The 22,826-nt window shown below is 37.7% G+C and overlaps 1 protein-coding gene across 1 annotated transcript in view; it reads left to right on the forward strand.

Moving 5' to 3' along the window:
* The first annotated feature begins 4,456 nt into the window (after nt 1-4,456).
* The window catches only part of Ndufa9 (NADH:ubiquinone oxidoreductase subunit A9), a 31,090-nt gene continuing 12,720 nt past the window's right edge, over nt 4,457-22,826 (forward strand). Inside the window, exons 1-6 of the mRNA XM_076854039.1 lie at nt 4,457-4,556; nt 8,333-8,503; nt 8,851-8,948; nt 12,595-12,686; nt 13,817-13,958; nt 17,196-17,298. Coding sequence (XP_076710154.1) covers nt 4,508-4,556; nt 8,333-8,503; nt 8,851-8,948; nt 12,595-12,686; nt 13,817-13,958; nt 17,196-17,298 — 655 coding nt within the window. The 5' untranslated portion in view covers nt 4,457-4,507. The remainder of the gene's footprint in view (nt 4,557-8,332; nt 8,504-8,850; nt 8,949-12,594; nt 12,687-13,816; nt 13,959-17,195; nt 17,299-22,826) is intronic.

Genomic DNA, 22,826 nt, shown 5'->3' on the forward strand with positions numbered 1-22,826 from the left:
TTATAAGGTTGCTACATACCTGATTAAGTTTTGAGGTTTATGCAACCAGGTTTTATGACTAGTTTTAAGGATGAATATATTTATTATGTCCTTTCTCTTTTTCTTCCTCCCTCTCTGTAAGTGCCTGGTACATTATAGAAGCTGAATAAATTTGGTTGTTGCTGAAATGAAAGGTTCAATAGATTTTGTTTAAAGATTAGAAGAGAGTGTGTGTCTGACCATTAATAATGATTAAATTTTCTTATAGAACTTTTATTTTTGCTTTTCCTCACTAAAAGCATCTTTCTCTAGAGCCTTGTTAGTACAGATATTCTCTCTCTCTCATCCACAGTACACATATATATATCCTGCACATTCTCAGTACTCTGTAGTATAACTAAGGCTTCAGAAATAACAATGAGAAGATTCAAATGTTTGAGAATGGGACTCAGAACTATACTGATGTTACTCTCAGAGGACTGGAAAGAACTTCTGAAATAGCCAGAAAAAGAAGAGGAAAAGTCAATAGGTAATAAACTTCCACTATCAGTGTCACATTGAGAAGCAGGGAATAAGAACCCTCATGGTCCCAGGGGAATGGCCAGGAATATCTGATCAAATCTGTAATAAAATCAAAATGTTAGCAGTAAAGATGATGAGTGTAATGCTGTTAAAGGAGGAACTCATTTATTTTCAGAAGATTCAAAGGAAAAGTAAAACTGGCTGGGCAGAACAAGACTGGGTTGAATATAATAGTTGCCCATCATTTGTCACTGAATTCTCCCTTCTAACCAGAAAGGATCAAAATGAGCCATTTTACCAATCCAGAGGGATTTCCTACCTCTGTAGCTCTGGAATAGTGAACCACAGAAGACGCCAGAATATACTTTTAAAGTCAATGAAGATGCTGGGATGTTCTTGCTCAGCTCAAGATCTTGTTTTCTCCCCCAGATTTCCATGTACCTCCCCCTTGTTGGGACTGGGGAGTGACATCAGAATCACAACTGGTGATATCACCATCTCTATAGCAACAGTGTGAAGCTGCTAGACATTTTTGCATAGTGCAAAGGATGAGAGGAGTGGTGAATACATATTCTAGGCTCTATGTTTCCTTTGACAGGACTAGGAGTGTTTTCTTCGGATTATTTCTCTCCTTTAAGCATTTAATTGGGGGTGTATGGGAAGGATAATTTTTGTCAATGGATTCCATTTAAAACAGGAGAATAAGTATTATTTATTAAATCCAGATGGCTTCGGAAGAGTAATATCAGAATTCTGAGTCAACTATTTTTCTTATGCAAAGCCAAGGAATCACCTCATTTTGTAAGATTCAGGCTGGACTCTTTTTACTTGACCATTTCTGGGTTATAATTTTCTTAGATGAGCAAAGGTAGTACTAATCCATCCTTTATAAAGTGACCTAGGAGGTGTACTGGGATAAATCAGATCAAGAGATATGTGGATGGTGATCCCTTCTAGACTTGATGAAGACTTCACAGTATATTTTCTTTTGAAAATGTTACCATAGATAGTGTGTATTTAATGGTAAAGTATAACATATAGTTTTCATGACAAAGAATTTTCAATCAAGGTTATTAAATGAGATTCAAACTGTAGATTGGTTTATTATAGGCTTCCTTCTACAGAGGTATTTATCTATTGATTATCTTTTATATTAGGTCTGTTTCTTTATCTTTCAAATAAAGTACCTGAGCTCTTTTAGGTTCTTTCCAGCTCTAGCTTCTATGATTTGGATATTTCAGTGTATTTGAATAGAACTACAATGTCCCTAAACATAGTACTTTGCAGTTGATAAAGCTGCTTCATATCCATGTCATCTGATCCTCATCCTCACAATTTTTGAGGTTAACATAGCAGGTATTATTTTCTATGTCAGATAGGCATAGAAGCTTGTTCAGGTCACAACTAATAACTGATAGAACTAGGATTGGATCTATATATTGGATGTTAAAATTAGTGCTGTTTCAATAATATCATGATACCTTGGAACTAGCATTGAGAACATGAAACAATATTCGAGTTAGAGGTGTTAAAAAGCATACTTGTTACATGGGGGTGGTGGTGGTGTATGTAACTACTGATGGTAGAAGGGGGGGTCTCTCAATATTATCAGAACCAGAAAAGTATGTTAACATTCATATTGACCCCTGAATCAAGTATGTTTTAGCAAATTGTAAATGCAAATGAACATAGGATAAAGCTAACAAATAAAAGAAGCTGTAATATTGCTAAGCTTCTCATATGAAATTCAAGGATTTCTTTCCATTTCCTATTCGACGTGGCAGGTGACACTTCGGTAAAAGGTAGGGATGACATAGAGTGGAAATAACCACCTTAATAGCCTAGCAAAAGTCAACCCTACTCACTGTTGGCTTATTGTTTATCCCAGCAACAGTCTTTCTTCCTGAAAAATCCAAGCACTAAAAGGGTAGAAAGATCCTCCCAAACTAGGCTGTTTTCTGATAAGCCTGAAGTATGTTCCCAGGATCACTGGTTATCTTCTACTTAGGGATCTCCAGAGGTTACCACATGAAAGTATTTTTAAAATACAAACGGTTCATCTTTCTGGATTTCCTTCAGCACCAAGTGGTTCTTTCTAGAACTATGCAGATTTTCTAAGGGACCCATACTTAAAAAAAAAATTACAAACCATCGGTTTTTTTTAAATTTTTTTCATCTTTCATACATTTGATTCAAGTGAGTTATGCACTTCCATTTTTACCCCAAATACAAATTGCAGAATCACATCAGTTACACATTCACAATGTTTACATAATGCCATATTAGTGACTGTTGTATTCTGCTGCCTTTCCTATCCCCTACTATCCCCCCTCCCCTCCCCTCCCTTCTTCCCTCTCTACCTCATCTGTTGTTGTTCAGTTCTTCCCCCCCCCCCACCTTTCCCCTCACAACCTCATATATGTGATTTCATATAACGATGAGGGTTTCCTTCCGTTTCCATGCAATTTCCCTTCTCTCTCCCTTTCCCTCCCATCACTCATCTCAGTTTACTGTTAATCTTTTCCTCATGCTCTTTCCCCCTGCTCAGTTCTTAGTTGCTCTCCTTAAATCAAAGAGGACATTTGGCATTTGTTTTTTAAGGCTTGGCTAGCTTCACTTAGCATAATCTGCTCTAATGCCATCCATTTCCCTGCAAATTCCATGATTTTGTCATTTTTTAGTGCTGCATAATACTCCATTGTGTATAGATGCCACATTTTTTTAATCCATTCATCTATTGAAGGGCATCTAGGTTGGTTCCACAGTCTAGCTATTGTGAATTGTACTGCTATGATCATTGATGTGGCAGTATCCCTATAGTATGCTCTTTTAAGGTCCTCAGGGAATAGTCCGAGGAGGCCGATAGCTGGGTCAAATGGTGGTTCCATTCCCAGCTTTCCCAGGAATCTGCATACTGCTTTCCATATTGGCCGCACCAATTTGCAGTCCCACCAGCAATGTACAAGTGTACCCTTTTCCCCACATCCTGGCCAGCACTTATTGTTGTTTGACTTCCTAATGGCTGCCAATCTTACTGGAGTGAGATGGTATCTTAGGGTGGGTTTGATTTGCATTTCTCTGACTGCTAGAGATGGTGAGCATTTTTTCATGTACTTATTGATTGTATGTGCTCTGTTTTAGAGAGAGCCATCCGCCATTTCTCTGTAGAAAAATGGTTAGATGGCATTTTTTGACAGATTTTCTTAGGTTTGCTCACGAATTTCCCTCCAAGATAAAGACTCTTGGATTCACAAGTTAGGTGGTAAGTGCTTTGATAAAGAAAACCAAAACCCAAACAAAACATGATAGGTGGAATGACCACCACCTTGGATCCCTGCGGTAACAGTCTCCGAAGGGGTCACCTATGAGCAGAGACTTGAACTGGTTACATTCATTGCAGTGAGCGTTCCAAAAGTGGGCACAGCAAGCAAAAAGGCCAGGAGGAGAAAACGTGCTTGGACGACTCGAGGTGTATTTATTCACTGGAGGCCCATCCTCATTTCTATTTTTCTTCCCCACTTGTCCTTTCCATGGCGCCCCACGATCCTGCTTTAACATCCTTTCTCTTTCCTGGGTCCAGGAACTTCGAGAACGCGGAGCCACGCCTCCTCCTCACCCCAGCCTCAACAGGGTTGCCCCTTCATTTCGGGTAACAGTGAACTCAAAAGTTGAGCTCCTCTATCTCGGTTCTGCCATTTTGTATGCCCTTGGATCAGTCCCTGGTTGACTCTGAACTTCAGGATCCTAGCAATGAGATTATCTTTACGGTCCAGTCTGGATCTGCCACTATTTTTTTTCCTTTTTTCCCCCTTGTCTTCACCCTTTCTCATTTTTGAGCTTCTCTCTTTTTCCCGCTCCCTTCTCAACCGCACTCTGTTGCAACCTGTGACCCGCCCGGTCCTTTTTCCGGTTAGCGCCTGCGCATACAGGAGAGGAAGAGAAAGTTTGAGCCAGATCAGCAGCCGTAGTCGGTCGGAGCGCCGGCCGTGGGGGATTGTGGGAGAAGATGGCGGCCGCCGTACACCCCCGGTTCGTCCGGGCTCTGCCAATGTCACGTAAGTGTCACTGGGAACTGCTGTCCGTGATCGGGTCCCTAAGCCGGAATTTAAGGTGAAGGGAGTGGAGCCCTGTGGAGGACTCCTTCGGCACCCTCGTTTGTCTAGGTTGAACGCTGCCTGTGTTCAGTTTCTCCTTCCCTTTTTCTCCACCGCTTACATATTAAATCATGCACTTGGGAAGGCAAACCGAGAACTGAGCAGAGGGGAAGGGAAAAGGAAAAAATAGGGGACACTAAAGAGTTTGGATAGAGTTGAAAGGGTTTGGGTTTGTGAGAAACACTTGAATGGAGTGGGGGGAGGAATCTTAAAAGGAGAGGAAACGAGGGTACTGGAGAGATTTCTTATGGATTGGCTTTATGACCTTGTGCAAACCCTTCATCAGTCTTAACTTCAGATTCTTCATGTCACAATATAATGGATAATCACACAACGTCAGGGAGTCTCTGAGAAAGATTAAATGAAGTAATATTTATAAAAGTGTCTTCCTAACCAAAAGTGCCTCTATAAACGTTAGGTCAAGGTTGTGTGGTTTGTGGGTAGAGAAGGATGTTGGTGGAGAAATAATAAGGAGATTGGTGGAAAGAAGTGTGAAGAATGAAGGATATCTTAGGCTTTGTCACCTTGTTTATTTTCTCTTCTATTTTCATTGGATCTGTTTTCAGTTCTCAAATTGAAAACATACGTTTGCTCTTCCAGTCATTACAAGGCAAGAAAGCAATGACATTAGGAATTCAGTTACACTCCATTATCACCCTTTCACTCTCCACTCCCCCATAAACATGCCAATCACCCAAAGTTATATTTTTTTCCACCGTGTATTTTAGTTATTACAGAAAGTCATTTTTTCTCAAAATTGCCTCGTGTCAGAATTACTATTGGAATTTTATGAAGAATATAATTGGGGACTCCCTGTGGAGCTGTCAAATCAGAATTTTCGAGATTAGCTCCTTGCACTTCAAAATTTTAAAAGCATTGCAGGTAGTTTTAATGTTCACCTGAGGTAAGAATCAGGAGTGTTCAGGATTTTTTTGCCTTGTTTCCATCTTGGTTAGAATTCCTGTAAACTGCTGGAATGTGGCTTTGCACATCAGTTACAGTGGATGGTTTTTTAAATATGACTTCTTTGCAAAGGCATTAAATTATATTAGCGAGACATAACGAAGAATGTAAATGAGAACTGATTTATATTGAGTGCTTGCTGTCTGCTTAACAAAGTTCTAGATATTTTCTGATTAAAAAAATTTTTTTTTAGTATTTATTTTTTAGTTGTAGTTGAACACAATACCTTTATTTTATTTATTTATTTTTATGTGGTGCTGAGGATGAACCCAGGGCCTCAAATGTGCTGGGTGAGTGTTCTACTGCTGAGACACAACCCCTGCCCCTGGATTTTTTTTTTTTTTTAACTGACTTTTCCTTAGTAGACATTGTAGCTTATGCTCTTAACTACGCTGCTTTATTGTCTCTGGTAAAGTGAGTGAGTAAACTCTGAAGAGGCAAATTTAGTATGTGGTATAATCCAAACATTGTAGAATAGTACTATGTAAAACAGTTGTATATACTTATACATGGAAGACTAGTAAATAAAATATCAAATCAAAAAGGGAAAGATTAATATTATTTGAGGTAGCCAGGGTACATTTGCACACCAGTGGAGAATTGTAGCCCCTCTACCAAACAGTCATTTCCTCCTTCTACTGGGTCATTTTCCTCAGCATATAAATATAATACTTCATATTATAAAAAATAACAATCTTTCCTGGTCCTCATGTCTTCTAGTCTCATTACTGTTTCCCCCTTACATTTCTTCCCAGAATTATCTGTGTTTCTCTTACTACTACTTGTCTCACATTCTCTCTTTTGCTTGCTCTACTTTTCCTTGCATTCCCACTAATAGAACAGAATTGCTTGTTAAGGTCGTGTCACCAACATCTTCTAGATTCTGTGATCTTCTGGTATTTCTTCACTTTTCAGCAGCATTTGATAGAGCTAATTGTTCTCTCATTGAAACACTTTATTTGGTTTCTGGATACCATTTCCTTTTATTTTTTCTCGTATCTCATTGGTCTGTTTTAATGGCTTTTGGGCTGGTCACTAACCTCTTCGAACCTTAGTTTCCTCATATATAAAGTGGTCATAAAGATAACATTTACTAAGATAATATCTGTTAAGCACTTAGAATGATGCTGGACACCTGGTAAGATTTCTATAAGTTTAGCTGTTGTTATGTTATTATTATGGGTCTGATCTGTGTTTGATTTTAATTTCTGTAGTTTCAACTATTGTTCTGAAAGCCAGGCTATTTCTCTAATTTCATACTTTGATTTCTGATTTTGTTTTTATTTTTTCGCAACACAGCAGCAGTGAAGCCTTAATATGTTGCCCAGGCTGGCCTTGCACTCCTGGGATCGAGGGATCCTGCTTGTGCCTCCTGAGTAACTAGAACTACAAGTATGCACCATCATGCCAGGCCTCGATTCCATACTTTTTGATAGGGAAAAACAGTTTTGTGCAGAGTGCCACTGGGAAGTTATTCCCAGAAAACAAACACAAATTTTCTAAAGAAATTACCATTTATGTCTTTCATTTTCTTCCAAGCATACACAGTGCCAGTGCTGAACTCCAAAATTTGCTGACAGGAATGGAAGCTCTTCAGCATTTTAAACATTTTTACTTATTTCTACTTATGTGAAAGTTGGGTAACCTGCTCTAAAATTCTCCTTTAAGAAGTTATAAGGGACTGAGAAATTGGAACATATCCAAAGGGAATTTACATTTCTGCCATAGGAGGGGAAGTTGATGGAAGTGGAGGTGTTTAACCTGCAGAAGAGAATATTTAGTGGGAATATAATTGCTGCAGTTAGATGTGAAGAGGAATTAGACTTGTTCTTTGTTATTCCAGAGAAAGATGAGGAATAAAAGTACTAAGAATCACTCTCATGATTAGAATGACTCAAATCAGAGTGAGCTACTGTAGGAAATAGTGAATTTCCCAACCCTGCAGATGCACCTGCTAAGGCCAGATGGTCTCTTTGCGCACATACTACACGGAGCTGTAAGTACTGATGCACTGATTTTGAGGATTTCTTCTAGTACCAAGAAACCAAGTCCATAAAAGAGAAATTGTGGGAGGTATGACAAATCACTTGCTGTTAACCTTTATAAAAATCAGAAAATGTTTTTGCAAGTACTTTGCTCACTAAGTCATCATTTTGATGTTTTCCAGTGGTTTTATATTAAGTCTGAATTGCATCTTTTTTTTCCCTAATGCTCTGTACTAACAATTCTCTGCCTTCAGTCCATATCATCAACTTTATTTTTCATTAGTCATCATTTTAGAATGTGTTCCAGATAGGTCTTTTAATGTTAACTTGTGCTAGTCTTATACTTTCTGACCTCTACATTGTTGTATGTGATGTGTTTCTCTTGGAGTTCTATTTTTTTCTGCTATTCCACTTTAAGACCTTTCTTAATACATTTTATTCAGGAGTTCTTCCTCATGGCAGTATGACTTAATGTGATTTGTCTTCCTGGGTATATTATATCCTGTGGGGCAAGGAGTTTACTTCTTGATTTTTCTATATTTCCTCATGTCCTAGGGATTTTGTATTGCAATAATTTGCTGTTTATTATTACTATTGCTAATTTATTACTAAATTATTGAGGTGTTGATTACAAAACAATATTTCCAGGGAAAGAAGCTTTGTGTCTTCACAGATAGTTTTATATTATCATATGGTGTTTTATATATCGTGTTTTTTTTTCCCCCAAAGGTTCTGCTATTTCTGCAGTAGCCACATCTGTGGTTTATGGTCTACCCTGTCGCCAGCTTCATCATGCTCTCATTCCTCATGGAAAAGGTGGGCGTTCTTCTGTCAGTGGGGTCGTGGCTACTGTGTTTGGAGCAACAGGCTTCCTGGGCCGATATGTTGTCAACCATCTTGGTAAGTAAATTCCTGGAGTTCAGACTGCTCCCTTGCCATTGGTTAGGATTGCCCAATGAGAGGCCATCAGCTATGTTTCTTTTCATTTAACAGTATCCAAGTTCCTTCTATGTTGGATATATGTAATTTTTATCTACTGTACATTAAGAATATAGTCATGCTTCCTACTTAAGACATTAAGATGGGAATAATGAACTGAAAAGTTATAACATCGTTAGCATGACAAAATATGCTTTTTATCAATTCATATATCATACTAGAATTTATATATTTATATATACAAATCATTATTGTATAACATGTGTATATTATATTGATGTTGATCCTTGTTTGAATTCATTTTTTAGGACGGATGGGGTCACAGGTGATCATACCCTATCGGTGTGATACTTATGACATTATGCATCTTCGGCCCATGGGTGATCTGGGTCAGATTATCTTTCTGGTAAGACCTATATGACTAATAATTGGAGTTGATGAATGTAAATTAAAAGAAAGGTCATTTTTAAGAGAAAGAGGAAGGATAATTTTATCCCAGAATGGACCAGGAGTATCCTTTATTTGTAAGTTCCTTCAATTAGGTTTCTGTATCTCTTGTTTTGGTATGTAAGTGTTACAGCATTAGATGGCAGGGTTTTTATGTGAGGGCTAGATAATAAATATTTCAGACTTTTTAGGCCGGCCGTCAGTAGGTGGCTGTTTTCCATTAAAACTTTGTTTATAACATCAGGCTGCAGGCCAGATTTGGCCTATGGATTATAGTTTGCTAATTCCTACTCTAGGCCTGTTCTGTCCAATGTGATAGCCACCAGCCACATGGTAGCTCTCAAGCACTTGAAATGTAAGATGTGTGCTGTAAGTATAAAATGCAAATTTCAACAACTTAGTATGGAAAAAATAATATTCAATGTATCAGTGATTTTTGTAGTTATTACATATTGAAATAGTGAATCGATATATCAGGTTAAATAAAGTATATACTAAAATGAGTTTCTTTTATTTTACTCTTTTAAATGTGGCTATTAGAAAATTTAGAAAGTAGAAAATTCAGAAAGTAGTAAATTCAGAATTACATATATACTTAATTTATATTTCTATGGAATGGTACTTTTATAATAAGAAAACTATCTCCAATGGGATATTTTATAACTTAGTTCACTTAGCATGGATTTAACTTCCCAAGCATTCCCTGTTGACATTCTTTTTTTGGGGTGGGGAGTACTAGGGATTGAACTCAGGGACACTTAACCACTGAGCCACATCTCCAACCCTTTTTTGTATTTATTTAGAGACAGGGTCTCACTGAGTTGCTTAGTGCCTCTGCTGTTGCTGAGGCTGACTTTGAACTCGTGATCCTCCTGTCTCAGACTCCTGAGCCGATGGGATTACTGTGTTCACCACCATGCCCGGCCCTGTTGTTGTTCTTTAATCTATAGGGTCTTCCTTTAGGTCAGAGTTGCCAATGGGGCAAGGCAAGGAGGATGGGAAGAACCTTGAAGGGAGTGATTAAAAATGCCTAAGTTGTACAGTAATTATAGAGCCATATTGGCTTATCAGATAGAGACTAAGGATGCTCAGTATCCTACAGTGCTCAGAATAGATCCTTTCCATAAAGAATTATACTGCCCAGAATGCCTATAGCTGTCTTATTGATTGCTGCCCTCTCTGGGCCTTGATGTTTGGCTTAAATATGCTTTTAGCCAACTTTCTACTTTTGTCATACTCTATGAAAACTGAACTCTTTGCCTTTAAAAAATACTGGTAAATATCTTAACATCTCTGACATGATATTCATACAGATGATTTGAAATCCCCTTAAATTTTGATTTTTTTTAACTTGTTTGTAATGACATTTTCATTTGTTTCTCCTTAAATACTCAAGCTAAGTGTAATAGTTATGTTGGACATTTCTTGTTTCTCAAATATTTTTCTTTTCCAATAGTTTATTATCGAATATCTTCTTGACATTATAAGTGCAGAAGCTTAGCTTTTCACCAATTTGTCTTTTTTCTTTTTTTTTCTTCTCCCTTACACTAGGGATTCTACTACTGAGCTACATCCCTAGACCTTTTTATTTTTTATTTTCATATAAAGTCTCCTCAAATTGTGGAGACTGGTCTCCAACTTGTGATTTGCCTATCTCATTGAAAATACAGGTGTGTGCCACTGCACCCAACTTTCTCTAGTTCTTTGTAACTTAATTTTATTGATCACTTTGTTAGTGCCTCTGAATTAAAGTATTTCACCACAGATCGGTGAGACCCTTGACTAGCTTGCAAACATGGAATCACTAGAATTGAGCCATATGACATTTACTTTATTCTTCCTACTGGTAGTAATTTACTCAGTACCTAGTATTGAGATGTGCTTTAAGCATGTCTTAATGAGTAAGACTTAAGGCAACTGAGAATCCAGTGTGTTGAGTGTTTTTTTAATGTGCTTATTTTTGAGACAGGCCATATTGAGTAGGGGGTATGATTTCCCCACTTTAATCCATTTGAAAGTGTTATATAAATGGTATTTAGTTTACCAGCCTCCTTATGCCTCTTGGGCCTTATTCTTGAGAATTTGGTTTCCTTTTGATTTCTCCTATGCTGTTAGTTCACACAGTTATGCCTCAAGCTCTTCTATTCTGAGTCATCTAGCATACTTTTCTAATCCTTGGCATCTTTTCTGATAACACCTTTTTTATCTTTATGTACAGAGCTAGTTTTTTGTTAAGTATATCATTCATTGTGCAGAAGATTTGATGTATATGTAGTCTTCAGAGAGCACCCTCACAAGGTAGACTGTATTTCTTCCCTCCCTACCTCTCTCTTTCTTTCTTTTGCTGGGGATTGAGCCCAGAGGTACTCTATTACTGAGCTATACCCCCAGCTCATTTTATTTTTTATTTTGAAATGGGTCTTACTATGTTGCCTAGGCTGACCTTGAACTTGCATTCCCCCTGCCTCAGCCTCCCTAATAACTGGAATTAAAGGTATGGGCCATTGCACCAAATTTTAGTATTTTCTAATTTTACCTGGGGTTTGGAGAAATAACTTATTCAAAGTTAGTAAATGGCAAACTGGGTCTGCATGCCTCTGTTTGACTCCAACACTACCATTTTATACTGTTTGCCCCACACTCCATCATCAGTTCCAACTGGTTTTTGCTGGGGCTTCATATTTTTGTTCTTGATTTTGATTTTCCTTTTTTTTCTAGTACATTTAAGTCCATTCTCTTTCTCTCCCACTGCTCCCCACCCCCTGTTTTTCCCTCTCCCTGTGTCATTGCACTGACATACACACACACACACACACACACACACACACACACACACTCTTAGTATTTGGGCCTAGAATTATTACTTATCTTTCATTGAAGTGCTTACAGAGTTCAATTTTCATTTAATATAGGAAATTTTTTTGTCTTTATCTGGGTTATTTAATTCTCAGACATTATTTTGGACAAATTCATCATCGACTTAAGTCCTAAATGACTAATAAACTGTTCAAAAGTGTAGTTTTATGCCAAAACCTGAGGTTTTAGTCAGTTCATTTCTTTAGTTTTTGTGTCTTTAAGGTAGCAATTATTAGATCTGAAATTATAAAAAGGGAAGAAATTACAAAGAAATAAAGAAATAGTCATGAATGTCCCCCACCCCATTTAGCTAGACTTTAAAAGCCCTTCTTTTATCTTCAGTCTGTAAATGGTGGATAAACAGGGGATGTGTCTGTATCTCCCAAATGATCCTTTGTTCTTTGGCTGTTTCAGGAAGGGAAATTTGATTACTGAATTCCTTTATAAACTGGGTAGTTGGGTGGACAAAAATTAATATCTAAAATATGAACTGCCTCTTAGGTTCTGTTATTTGATTGCCTGAGTAAAATATTTTTTTAACCTGTTTGTCCCAGAAGAGTCAAGAGAATCAGCACTGAGCCTGAGACCTCCGTCTCATTTCCGTTGTAATCAATGGAACCTGTTTAAATGCCATCATATTGAGACTAGAGTATATGGTCCATTTTAAAACTTGCCTAGGAGGCTATGGAAGCATTAGGTGCCAGGGTGGGCCCCTTATGTTTTCATCTGATTGGCTCTTACTGCTATAGGAATGGAATGGGAGAGACAAAGATTCTATCCGAAGAGCGGTGGAGCACAGCAATGTAGTCATTAATCTTGTTGGACGAGACTGGGAAACCAGGTAATCTCAGTCTCTTATTTCTTTCTTGTGTAAGTCTAAGGATTCAGTAGACTTTTATTGGACACCTTCTATATGCCAGGCATGGTAGTAACATTTTCACTTAGCCCATCAATAAGAATTGATTAAATGATCCACGTGTATATGTCTAGTGACACTCATTAGATTCACTTGGGAGTATGTCTGGTGTAAGTCAGCAGTGTGATATGATGCCCTTAAAATCCAATGTGGGGTGTGTCAGTGTGATTGATAATATCAACTAGACAGTGACTGATGTTGGGTCTGTGCTTGTGTGAACAAAGTTCTAGACTGCTTCTCTGTATTTTTAATTGAAGATGGCATAAGTACTGCCATGAATAGTTCTGTTTGGCTTTTGTATAAGTTATTAAAAAGTAACGTTTTAATCTTATAGTTCTATAATAATACTTTATTCACATCCTTTTCTTTAAGTGTTTACTAAAGTTGGACTTGGATTTCTTTGTATATGTCTGTTTCATCAAATATTTTAAGTTCTTTGATTATTTCCAGGGTCATACTCAACTTTATGACTCTCATAACAACCAACATAGTGATTTGTACCAAGCAAGCATTTAGTTAATGTTGTACATTGAATTGGTGACTGAGGGTTTTTTTTTTTAATATTTATTTTTTAGTTTTAGGTGGATACAATATCTTTATTTTCCATTTATGTGGTCCTGAGGATCAAACCTAGTGCTTCATGCGTGCTAGGCGAGCACTCTACCATTGAACCACAATCCCAGCCCCAGGGGCTGAGTTTTTAGTTTCTTTTTTTTCCCTTGAGAGAAACAAGTCCCAGAAATAAAAAGTGATTTCCTTTCAAGCCCGTACACTTTCCTCCACTCACTAACCAGAATAGTCAGGTTTTCTTATAGGGCCACAACCTTGTGATTCTTTGAGAACACAGAATATTTTTTTGGATTTGCAACTCAGAATAAGTCTCAACTGTATAGTATTGACAGCAATCAGGCCTATAAGCTCTATAAAAGCATTAATCTTGGCTTATAGTTAAATCATTACTGTTTTAAAGTTTAACTTCTGTGAAAACCAGCTTATCACAAAAAGCTTTGAAATCCTGTCTGAGTTCTGAACTAATCCCTTTTGTTTTCTTCTAGAAACTTTGATTTTGAGGATGTCTTTGTGAAGATTCCCCAAACAATAGCTCAAATTTCTAAGGAAGCTGGAGTTGAAAAATTCATCCATGTTTCCCATCTGAATGCAAATATTAGAAGCTCTTCTAGATATCTGAGAAGTAAGGTAAGTAACAAGTTGATTTGGAGCTTCACAGAGCTAGAGTTTCTTAGTTCCTTTGAAACATGGTGTAAATGAGAATGATTTCTCATCAATGTTTTGAGAATTAAAAGGGTTTCTAGTTCTCTGTATCCAGAATTAGATGTGCATGTGTGTTGTGTTTTGACATTTTGATTGAGTGCCTTCTGTTTGAATGCTAAGGGGTTTCAAAGAGTGTATTATTACCTGCTCTTAGATGCTTTAAAGTTTCTTTGATTACACAGAAAAGATCAGAAAAGGTAGAGTATGATTTTTGCTAAAGGAGGCATACCTGTGTTACCTACTGTGGGAAAGAATCATCTGTTTCCCTCAAATATCTTGCATAGTCATGGGTTTGTGCCATTCTTTCATGGGTGATATGAAGGTTGAGAATGACAAGGACAAACACTTGCCAGGGAAAAGGGCTCTTCACATAGGGCTTAGTCTTTTTTTATTCCCAGAAACTACATGTAGTCCAGATGATACTGAGCTTGATTACTCTGGTTTGAAGTCAGACTATAACCTGAAATGTCTTCATAAGGGATGTTGCTGTCCGATTGCTCTTAGCATTTGGTTTTTACCATAATGATTCTGTCTTGAGTCATACTGTTGAGGGAAACAAGCCTTGACACTGGCTCTAAATTTTTGACTCATGGCATTTACTTATTGAATAAATTGTTTACTAATCACTGACTGCGTGCCACATGTTGTTAGGCACTCTGCATAAAAGTAGTGAATAAGAGGCAGGATCCCTATTTTGCAAAGTAGCAAAATGTACTACAGGAATGTATAATGGGGAGAAAGTGCACATATTAGTTAGGAGCATTTAATTACTAGCATTAGAAAATCCAGTGTAAACTGGGTTACCACAAAGACAATTTATAGGCTCATGTATCTGAAAAATCCAGCAATAGAGAACTCTCACCACAGATTGTTACCAAAGATTTTCTGGCCTCCAGCTTTGCTTCTCTGCTTCTCTGCTTCTCTTTGACTTTCCTTGTGTGAGCTTTGTCTCTCACAGTCACAAAACTGGCTCACAGCACATCCAGACCTTACACTTCTATGCTCTGCTGAAGAAAGAAGAAATGAGTATGAAGTCACTTGTGCTTACCTCTGCCCTACTGTTCCTGAAATGATTCTCATATCACGGTTGTTTGAGGGGGATGGGAGTGTTGGTGGTAAGAAAGAGAAGAGTCAAAACCTTGTAGCCCTCTGGATTAGCCACTGGGATGATGGTAGCAGTGTTGAATAAGAAATACTTGAGAGTTACTAGGATTTCCGGCAGTGCTTCTTCACCCTGGTTGCACATTAGAATCCACTGAGAGAACTCTTAAAATTCTCAATGTCCAGGTTGCACTACAGTCACAAATAAAAACAGAATCTACAGGGATTGTGGAATGTGCAGCAAAGATTGAGAAGCACTGTTTACTTGAGAGAATGGAAGGTGATTTGGTTTTGGACTTGGGTTTCAGTTGTGTTCTACATATGTCTCAGTCATTCAGGTAACATTGGTAAAAGGACTTTATGAAAAGTTCAGAAGAAAGGTTTGTTTTGTAGATAGAAATTGGGAGTCACCAGCATTTGTCATTAATTAGAGTAGTGAGAGGGCATAAGATGGCCTAGTGAATAAATGTAGGTTCAGAAGAGAATTTTGAACAGAGACTAGAGGAAAACTAGTGATTAGTGATCTGAGAGAGGAATAGGTACCTGCAAAAATCAAATCAAAACTAAGAAAAAGACTGAAGAGATGAGGACAAGGTAAGGTAGAAGGGAAATAGAAGACTACAATGTTATGAAAGCCAAGAGAATTCAGTGGAGGAAGAAGGGTTACTTATGAGCGCCATTGATGAGAACTGTAATGTCTTGAATTGTGGACATTTTAGGAAAAATTGTTTCAGTGCAAGTGTTGAAGTGAAAACCGAGTACAGGTGAGTGAAGGGTGAGTTGCCAGAGGAGAAAACGGTTGTTTGGTGAGACCTTGAGGTGGTTTTCTTTTGCTCTTATATTTTCTCTTCAATTTAGAAGATGAAGTTATTTGGAAAGAAGAGGAAAGAAAGGGGAATCTGAGATTTGAATAGAAAAAGCTTGAAATGCTCAAAGGGAAAAGTCAGTTAATTAGAAGAAAACACTATTGTTGGGAAATGTGAGGGCCCACTTAAGTTGATGGCATAGATTTATAATGGTTCTAATTTATGATTTTTATTTATTTATTTTTCTTTTAGCTGCTAAAAGCAGCAGGAGTACATGACTCAAAGGATGCTAATGGCATTCCTCCATAAGGATTTTGCCTGGTGGATGGAGTAAAGGACACAGGGACAAAGTTTTTACAATAATGATAAGAGAGTGATTGAAAAGATGAGCCTTGGAATATAATATGTGATGGGCGGCCAGGAAAGGTAGGCAGGGTTGATATAGGGGAAACAGAATTAGTGGACTAGAGTCTCTGAGAAGGTTGAGGAACAGGTGTTCCAGCAGTAGATGAACCAAAATAAACAGGATGGATGTGTAGGAGATTCTCATCTAAGCATAGCATATTTTCATTTAATGTTTCAGAAGAAGGTCACTTTCCAACATTGATTAAGCCTGTGATGTAACTAAGTTGAGAGTGATAGAAGTGGAGTGAAGAGATTGTAAGACTGGAGAAACTCAAGAATCTGAGAGGTCCAAATCCACATGGGCATTGATGTCATCTACATTGGTGCTATAGGTTGAAAAGGAAGATCTAGGGGCCAGTGCATTCATGGAACAAAAGAGCTTGAGTAGGAGGTTAGTAGTGGGTAACAAGTAGTTGAGATTAGGAAGGTTAAGGACCTTCTGTGGACATAGGTATGCACTGCTACCACTTCCTTTACTTTGGCCCACTGCCACCATGCTCTTCTTTCTCTGTCAGACTGCTAGGTTTTTGACACAAACCACAGAATTTTGAAGTAAGAGGAAAAATGGAGGCTGAAAAATTCTACTCTGGCTTTTCTCCTTTCTTTTTTCAATGCCAGTTCCTACAATATGAAAATGTGAAAAAAACCCAAAAGAATGTTAGAAGAGACAGAGTGTGTGTGTGTGTGTTTACCATTCTGTGTGATTGAGTTTTGTGAATAATGTTATTCCTTCACCTCAAGGGAAATATGACCTTTGAAATACAAGTAGTGTCCTGATAATGAAAAGAATGGAAGCTTTGTTCACTCGTCTCAGAATTTAGAACAATTTTGTCTCTGGCTGTTTGTTTAGGCTGTTGGAGAGAATGAAGTGAGAAATGCATTTCCAGAAGCTACAATCATAAAACCTTCAGACATCTTCGGAAGAGAAGATAGATTTCTCAACCATTTTGCAAGTATGTATTCTTTCTTAATAGTAGAAGAGAGGGATATAGGTTAACAAAGTTCAAGAAGAGCACAAGTAACAGTGTTCTCTGGCTTGACGGACTAGGTTGTATTTTTCTTCCCCAGTTGTCTTTTTTTTCTTTTTAATATTTGTTTTTTAGTTGTAGTTGGACACATATTTATTTTTATGTGGTGCTGAACCCAGGTCCTTGAACGTGCTAGGTGAGTGCTTTACCTCTGAGCCATAACCCCCAGCCTCCCCAGTTGTCTTTTTATCTCCTAAAGTTAAATTTTTATTGTTAATATGATCCTTCCTATTTCTGGGAAATGTTGAAGGCTCAGTTAAAATTGGGGGTGCCAATGGAATTATAGTGGTACCAATTTATTTTCCATCAGTTGCTGAGGCAGTAGGTAAGTATGGCCCAAGGAGCAACATAGATGAGTAGAAAGAGCATGGACTTTGGAGTCAGAGGCTTGAGTTTAAATCTTGGCCTTACTAGCTCTGTGACCTTGGCAGGATACTAGAATATCACACAGAATAATTTCACTGCCTTAATATCCCTTGGGTTCTATATATGTATCCCAACCCCTAATTCCCACCCCCAGACACCTGGCAACCAGTGATCTTTTTACTGTCTTTGTAATTTTGCCAGTTTCAAAAAATTATATAGTTGGAATCATACAACATGTAGCTTTTTCAAATTGGCTTCTTTTACTTAGCAGTGTGGATTTAAGGCCTCTCCATGTTTGTTTGTTTGTTTAAAGTATGTGTATGTGTCTGTCCGTGGCTTGATACCTCATTTCTTTGTTTAGCTGGATAGTATTCTCTTTATGGATATATCTGTTCCTTTGTCAAGTTTTTATGTTTTTGTCATGTGTTTTCTCCTGATTGTTTATGTCTTCTGACATTCTGTATTCATTTCCAGTTTTTTTTTTTAGGATTGTGGTACAATATACATAATATAAAATTTACTACTCACTATAAATTTAAATTATGTCCCCCCTAAATTTCATATGTTGGTTGAAGCCTCAACTCCTGATGTGACTTTATTTGGAGTTAGGGCTTTGGGGGATCATTAAGGTTAAATGAGGTTACACGGGTCCTAATTTGATAGGATTGGTGGTTTTATAAGAGGAAAAGAGAGCTATCTCTCCTTCCATGCACACACTGAAGAAAGGCCATGTGAGGACACAGTGAGAAATTAGCCCCACAAGTCAGGAAGAGGGCCCTCACCAGGAATCAAATTGTCCTGACATCTTGGTTTTAGACTTTCCGGCTTCAGACCTGTGAAAAAATAAACTTCTGTTGTTTAAACGAGCCAGTCTCTGGTATTTTATTATGACAGCCTGACCAGGCAAAGACAGATTTTGGCACTGAGAAGCAAAGCACTGATATAATAAATACCTAAAAACATAGCATGCCTTTCAGAGTAATAGATATGGACTAGAAGAGTTTGAGGTACATACTAGAAATGTGGGTGGTAAGGGAAATTTTCATTAGCTCTCAGGTAGAAATGGAGAACATGTTTTTGGGAAATAGAGGCAATATCATCCATGTTATGAAGTAAATTTGATCTGCGTTCGAATGTTTGGTGGGAGAACTTGGAAGTGATGAATTTGGTTATGTAGGTGAGAAGATCTCTAAGCTAAATGTCAAAATTGTGCCTTGGTTCTTCCTAACTACTTATAGTAAAATGTAAAAGGAAAGACATGATTTGAGGAAGTAATTGTAAGCATAAAGGAACTAGAACCTGAAGATTTGAAAAACTCTCAGCTGATTTTATTGCAGAAAATAAGAAAGATTGTTTTGAAAGGAACACTAAGGATGTGGTTGTACAGCCATTTGCTAAAGAAGTCGTGGGTGTGACACCTTAGCAGAAGCCAGGAACAGAGATGGGATTATATCAACTAAGCCACTGCCAGTTTGAACTGGAGGAGACAAAGAAATTTGGGATAGAACCAGGAAAGGCTGCCAAACTTCTTAGAACCTGTAGGACTGGATCCTAGAGCTATTCTTCAAAAAAAAAAAAAAAAAAAGAAAAAAAGGGAAGAATGGCCCCTAAAGATATTCTAGAAATGTTCAGGGCTGCTCTGAGTTTCTAAGGGTGGGACCATTGCCATGATTTCTTTCTTTCTTTCTTTCTTCTTTTTTTTTTTTAGAAAGAGAGAGAGAGAGAGAACTTTTAATATTTTGTATGTGGTGCTAAGGATTGAACCCGGGCCGCACACATGCCAGGCGAGCGCGCTACCACTTGAGCCACATCCCCAGCCCCCATTGCCATAATTTCAAGGAGTCAGATGACTTCTGCCAGAGGCCTTGGGGGGTAGGGCCCCCTAGAATCTTGGAGGTGAGGATGCCTAGAACTTTTGAGGGCAGGCCCCTCTGGAGCCTTTGGATCTCGCAGAGTAGGTTGCTGACCCAGTGGGTCATAAGGATGAGACCACCATCACAGTGAGGCTGGAAGGCAGGACACTAAGGCAAAAAGGATTATTCTTGAGATTTCAGATCTAATACAATTTACCTTGTTAAGTTTTGGATTTGCTTGGGTCTGGTCACCTTTTATTCTGTGCTATTTCTCCTGTTTGGAATAGGAATATCTTTCCTAAGGTAGCAAATAATTTTGTTTTGGAAGCACATGATATATATGGTTTCACAGCTGGGCAGGTATTTTGCCTCAGGATGACTCATACTTTTGAGTCTTGCCCACATCTGAGTTAGATGATATTTGGATGAGACTTTGGACATTGGAGTTCATGCTGGAGTTAAGACTTCTAGGGCTTAAGACTAAGACATCTTCTTAACCATTTCTGAGTATGGTTCAGGAGTACTACTCTAGTCTATTTTCTGTTGCTAATAGCACTCTACCACAGACTGGGTGAGTGATAAAGAAAGACGTTTATTTTGACTCATGGTTTTGGTCCAAGGGCAAGGGGTCTTGGTGATGTTTCTTGCTGGCAGGGTCCCCAGGCTGTGCAGAGCACTACATAATAAGAAACCAGAACGGCCACTGAGAGACCTAGCCAAACCATCTCCTACAGAAGATCCACTCTTTATCTTTTTTAAAATTTTTATTTGTTTATTTTAGTTATACATGACAATAGAATCTATTTTGATATATTTTTATAAGCATGGAATAAATCTTATTCTAATTAGGATTCAAATCTTGTGGTCTTGTGGATATACACAATGTGTACATATATGTGGTGTATTCATATATGTACATAGGAAAGTTATGTCAGATTCGTTCCACTGTATTTCCTATTCCTATGCACCCTGCTTCCCTTCATTTCCCTTTTCTACTCCACTGAACTTCTTCTATCCCCCTCGACTGTGCTGCATTGTGAGTTAGTATCCACATGTCAGAGAACATTAGACCTTTGGTTTTTTGGGATTAGCTAATTTCACTTAGCGTGAGAGTCTCCAGATCCATCCATTCACTGGCAAATGTCAAAAGTTATTTTCCTTATCCATTCTTTTGTTAATGGGTATCTAGGTTGGTTCCATAGCTTGATTATTGTGAATTTTGCTGCTATAAACATTGTTGTAGCTGCATTACTTTAGTATGCTGATTTTAATTCCTTTGGATATATACCAAGGGGTGGGATAAACTGGGTCAAATGGTGGTTTTATTCCTAGTGTTTTGAGAAATCTCCATACTGCTTTCCAGAGTGGTGGTAATTTGCAGTCCCACCAACAATATATGAGTATCCTGTTCCTTACATCCTTGCCAACATTTATTGTTACTTGTATTCTTGATAATTGCCATTCTGGGTAGAATGAGGTGAAATCTCAGTGTAGTTTTAATTTGCATTTCTCTTATTGCTAGAGATGTTGAACATTTTTTCCTACATTTATTGATTGTGTTACTTTTGAGAAGTGGCTGTGTAGTTCCTTTGCCGTTTATTGATAGGGTTATTTTTTTGTGTGTGTGTTAAGCTTTTTTGTGTTCTTTCTATATTCTGGAAATAACACTTTATCTGAGGTGTGGATGGCAAAGCTTTTCTCCCATTTTGTAGGCACTCTTTTTATGCTCTTGATTGTTTCCTTTGCTGTGCAGAAGCTTTTTAGTTTGATATCATCCCATTGATTGATTTTATGTTTTACTTCTTGTGCTTTAGGAGTCTTCTTAAGGAAGTCACTTCCTAAACTGACACATTGGAGTTTTGAACTATATTTTAGAACATACACTTATGAGATAACTCATTAATTACATGAGTGGATTAATTCATTTATGAGAGCAGAACCCTAGTCAATTCTTTAAAGTATTATTCGTTCCTACCTTTTTTGGGGTGGAGGGGATGGGAGATGGTTACTGGACCTTTAACCCAGAGGGGCTTTACCACTAAGCTACCTCCCCCATCCCTTTTTTAGTTTTTATTTTGAGACAGGGTCTCACTGAGTTGCTTAGGGCCTCACCAAATTGCTGACACTAGCCTTGAACTTGTGATCTTTTTGTCTCAGCCTCCTGAATTGCTGGGATTACAGGCAAGCACCACTGTGTCCAGTGGTACTTCCTTTTAATATGCCATTTTGGGTATTAAATCTCAATGTGAATTTTGGAAGGGTCAAAACATACCCAAATCACAGCACTCATGTAAGTACAACCAATAGAGTATTAGTCCTTTTGTGACTGACTTATTTTACTTTACCTAATGTCCTCAAAGTTCATCCTCGCTTTCCTTTCATTGAATATATATATACTACATTTTGTTTCCTGATCTAACCATTAGTGGATACTTGGGTTGCTTCTACTTTTTGACTATTGTGAATAAGGTTGCTATTAAAATGGCTGTACAAATATTTCTCTGAGACCCAGCTTTCAGATCTTTTGGGTATATACTGAGAAGTAGAATTCTGGGCCATATGTTATTCTATTTTTATTTTCTTGACAAGCCGTTGTAATGTTTTTCATAGTGGCTGCACCATTTTACGTTCCTACCAGCAGTGCACAAGGGTTCTAATTGTTCCATATTGTTGCCAACACTTTTATTTATTTATTTTAATAGTAGCCATCCTCATGGGTGTGAAGTAGTATCTCATTGTAATTTTGATTTACATTTGCTTGATTAGGGATGTTGGTTAGTGATGCTGAACATTTTTTTCATGTGCTTGTTGGGCACTTGAATGTCTGATTTGGAGAAATCTCTGTTCATGTTCTTTGCCCATTTTTAAAATTGGATTGTTTATTTTTTGTTCTTGAGTATAGTACTTTATGTGTTTTGGATATTAAACTCTTTATCAGATATGATTTGCAAAGATTTTCTTTTATTCTGTGGGTTGCTTCTTCATTCTGTTAACTATGTCCTTTGAGGAACAGAAGATCTTAATTTTGATGTACTCCAGTTTATCCATTTTTCTTTTGCTGTCTGTGCTTTTGGTATCATGTCCAAGAAATCATTACCAAGTCCAATATCATGAAGCTTTTTCACTATGTTTTCTACCAAGAGTTTTATGATTTTGGCAGTTAGGTTTGGATTTTGATCCATTTTGAGTTAACTTTAATATATGGCATAAAGTGTGGTCCAACTTGATTCTTTT

Source organism: Callospermophilus lateralis, chromosome 4, assembly GCF_048772815.1.
Source record: "Callospermophilus lateralis isolate mCalLat2 chromosome 4, mCalLat2.hap1, whole genome shotgun sequence".
Lineage (NCBI taxonomy): Eukaryota > Metazoa > Chordata > Mammalia > Rodentia > Sciuridae > Callospermophilus > Callospermophilus lateralis.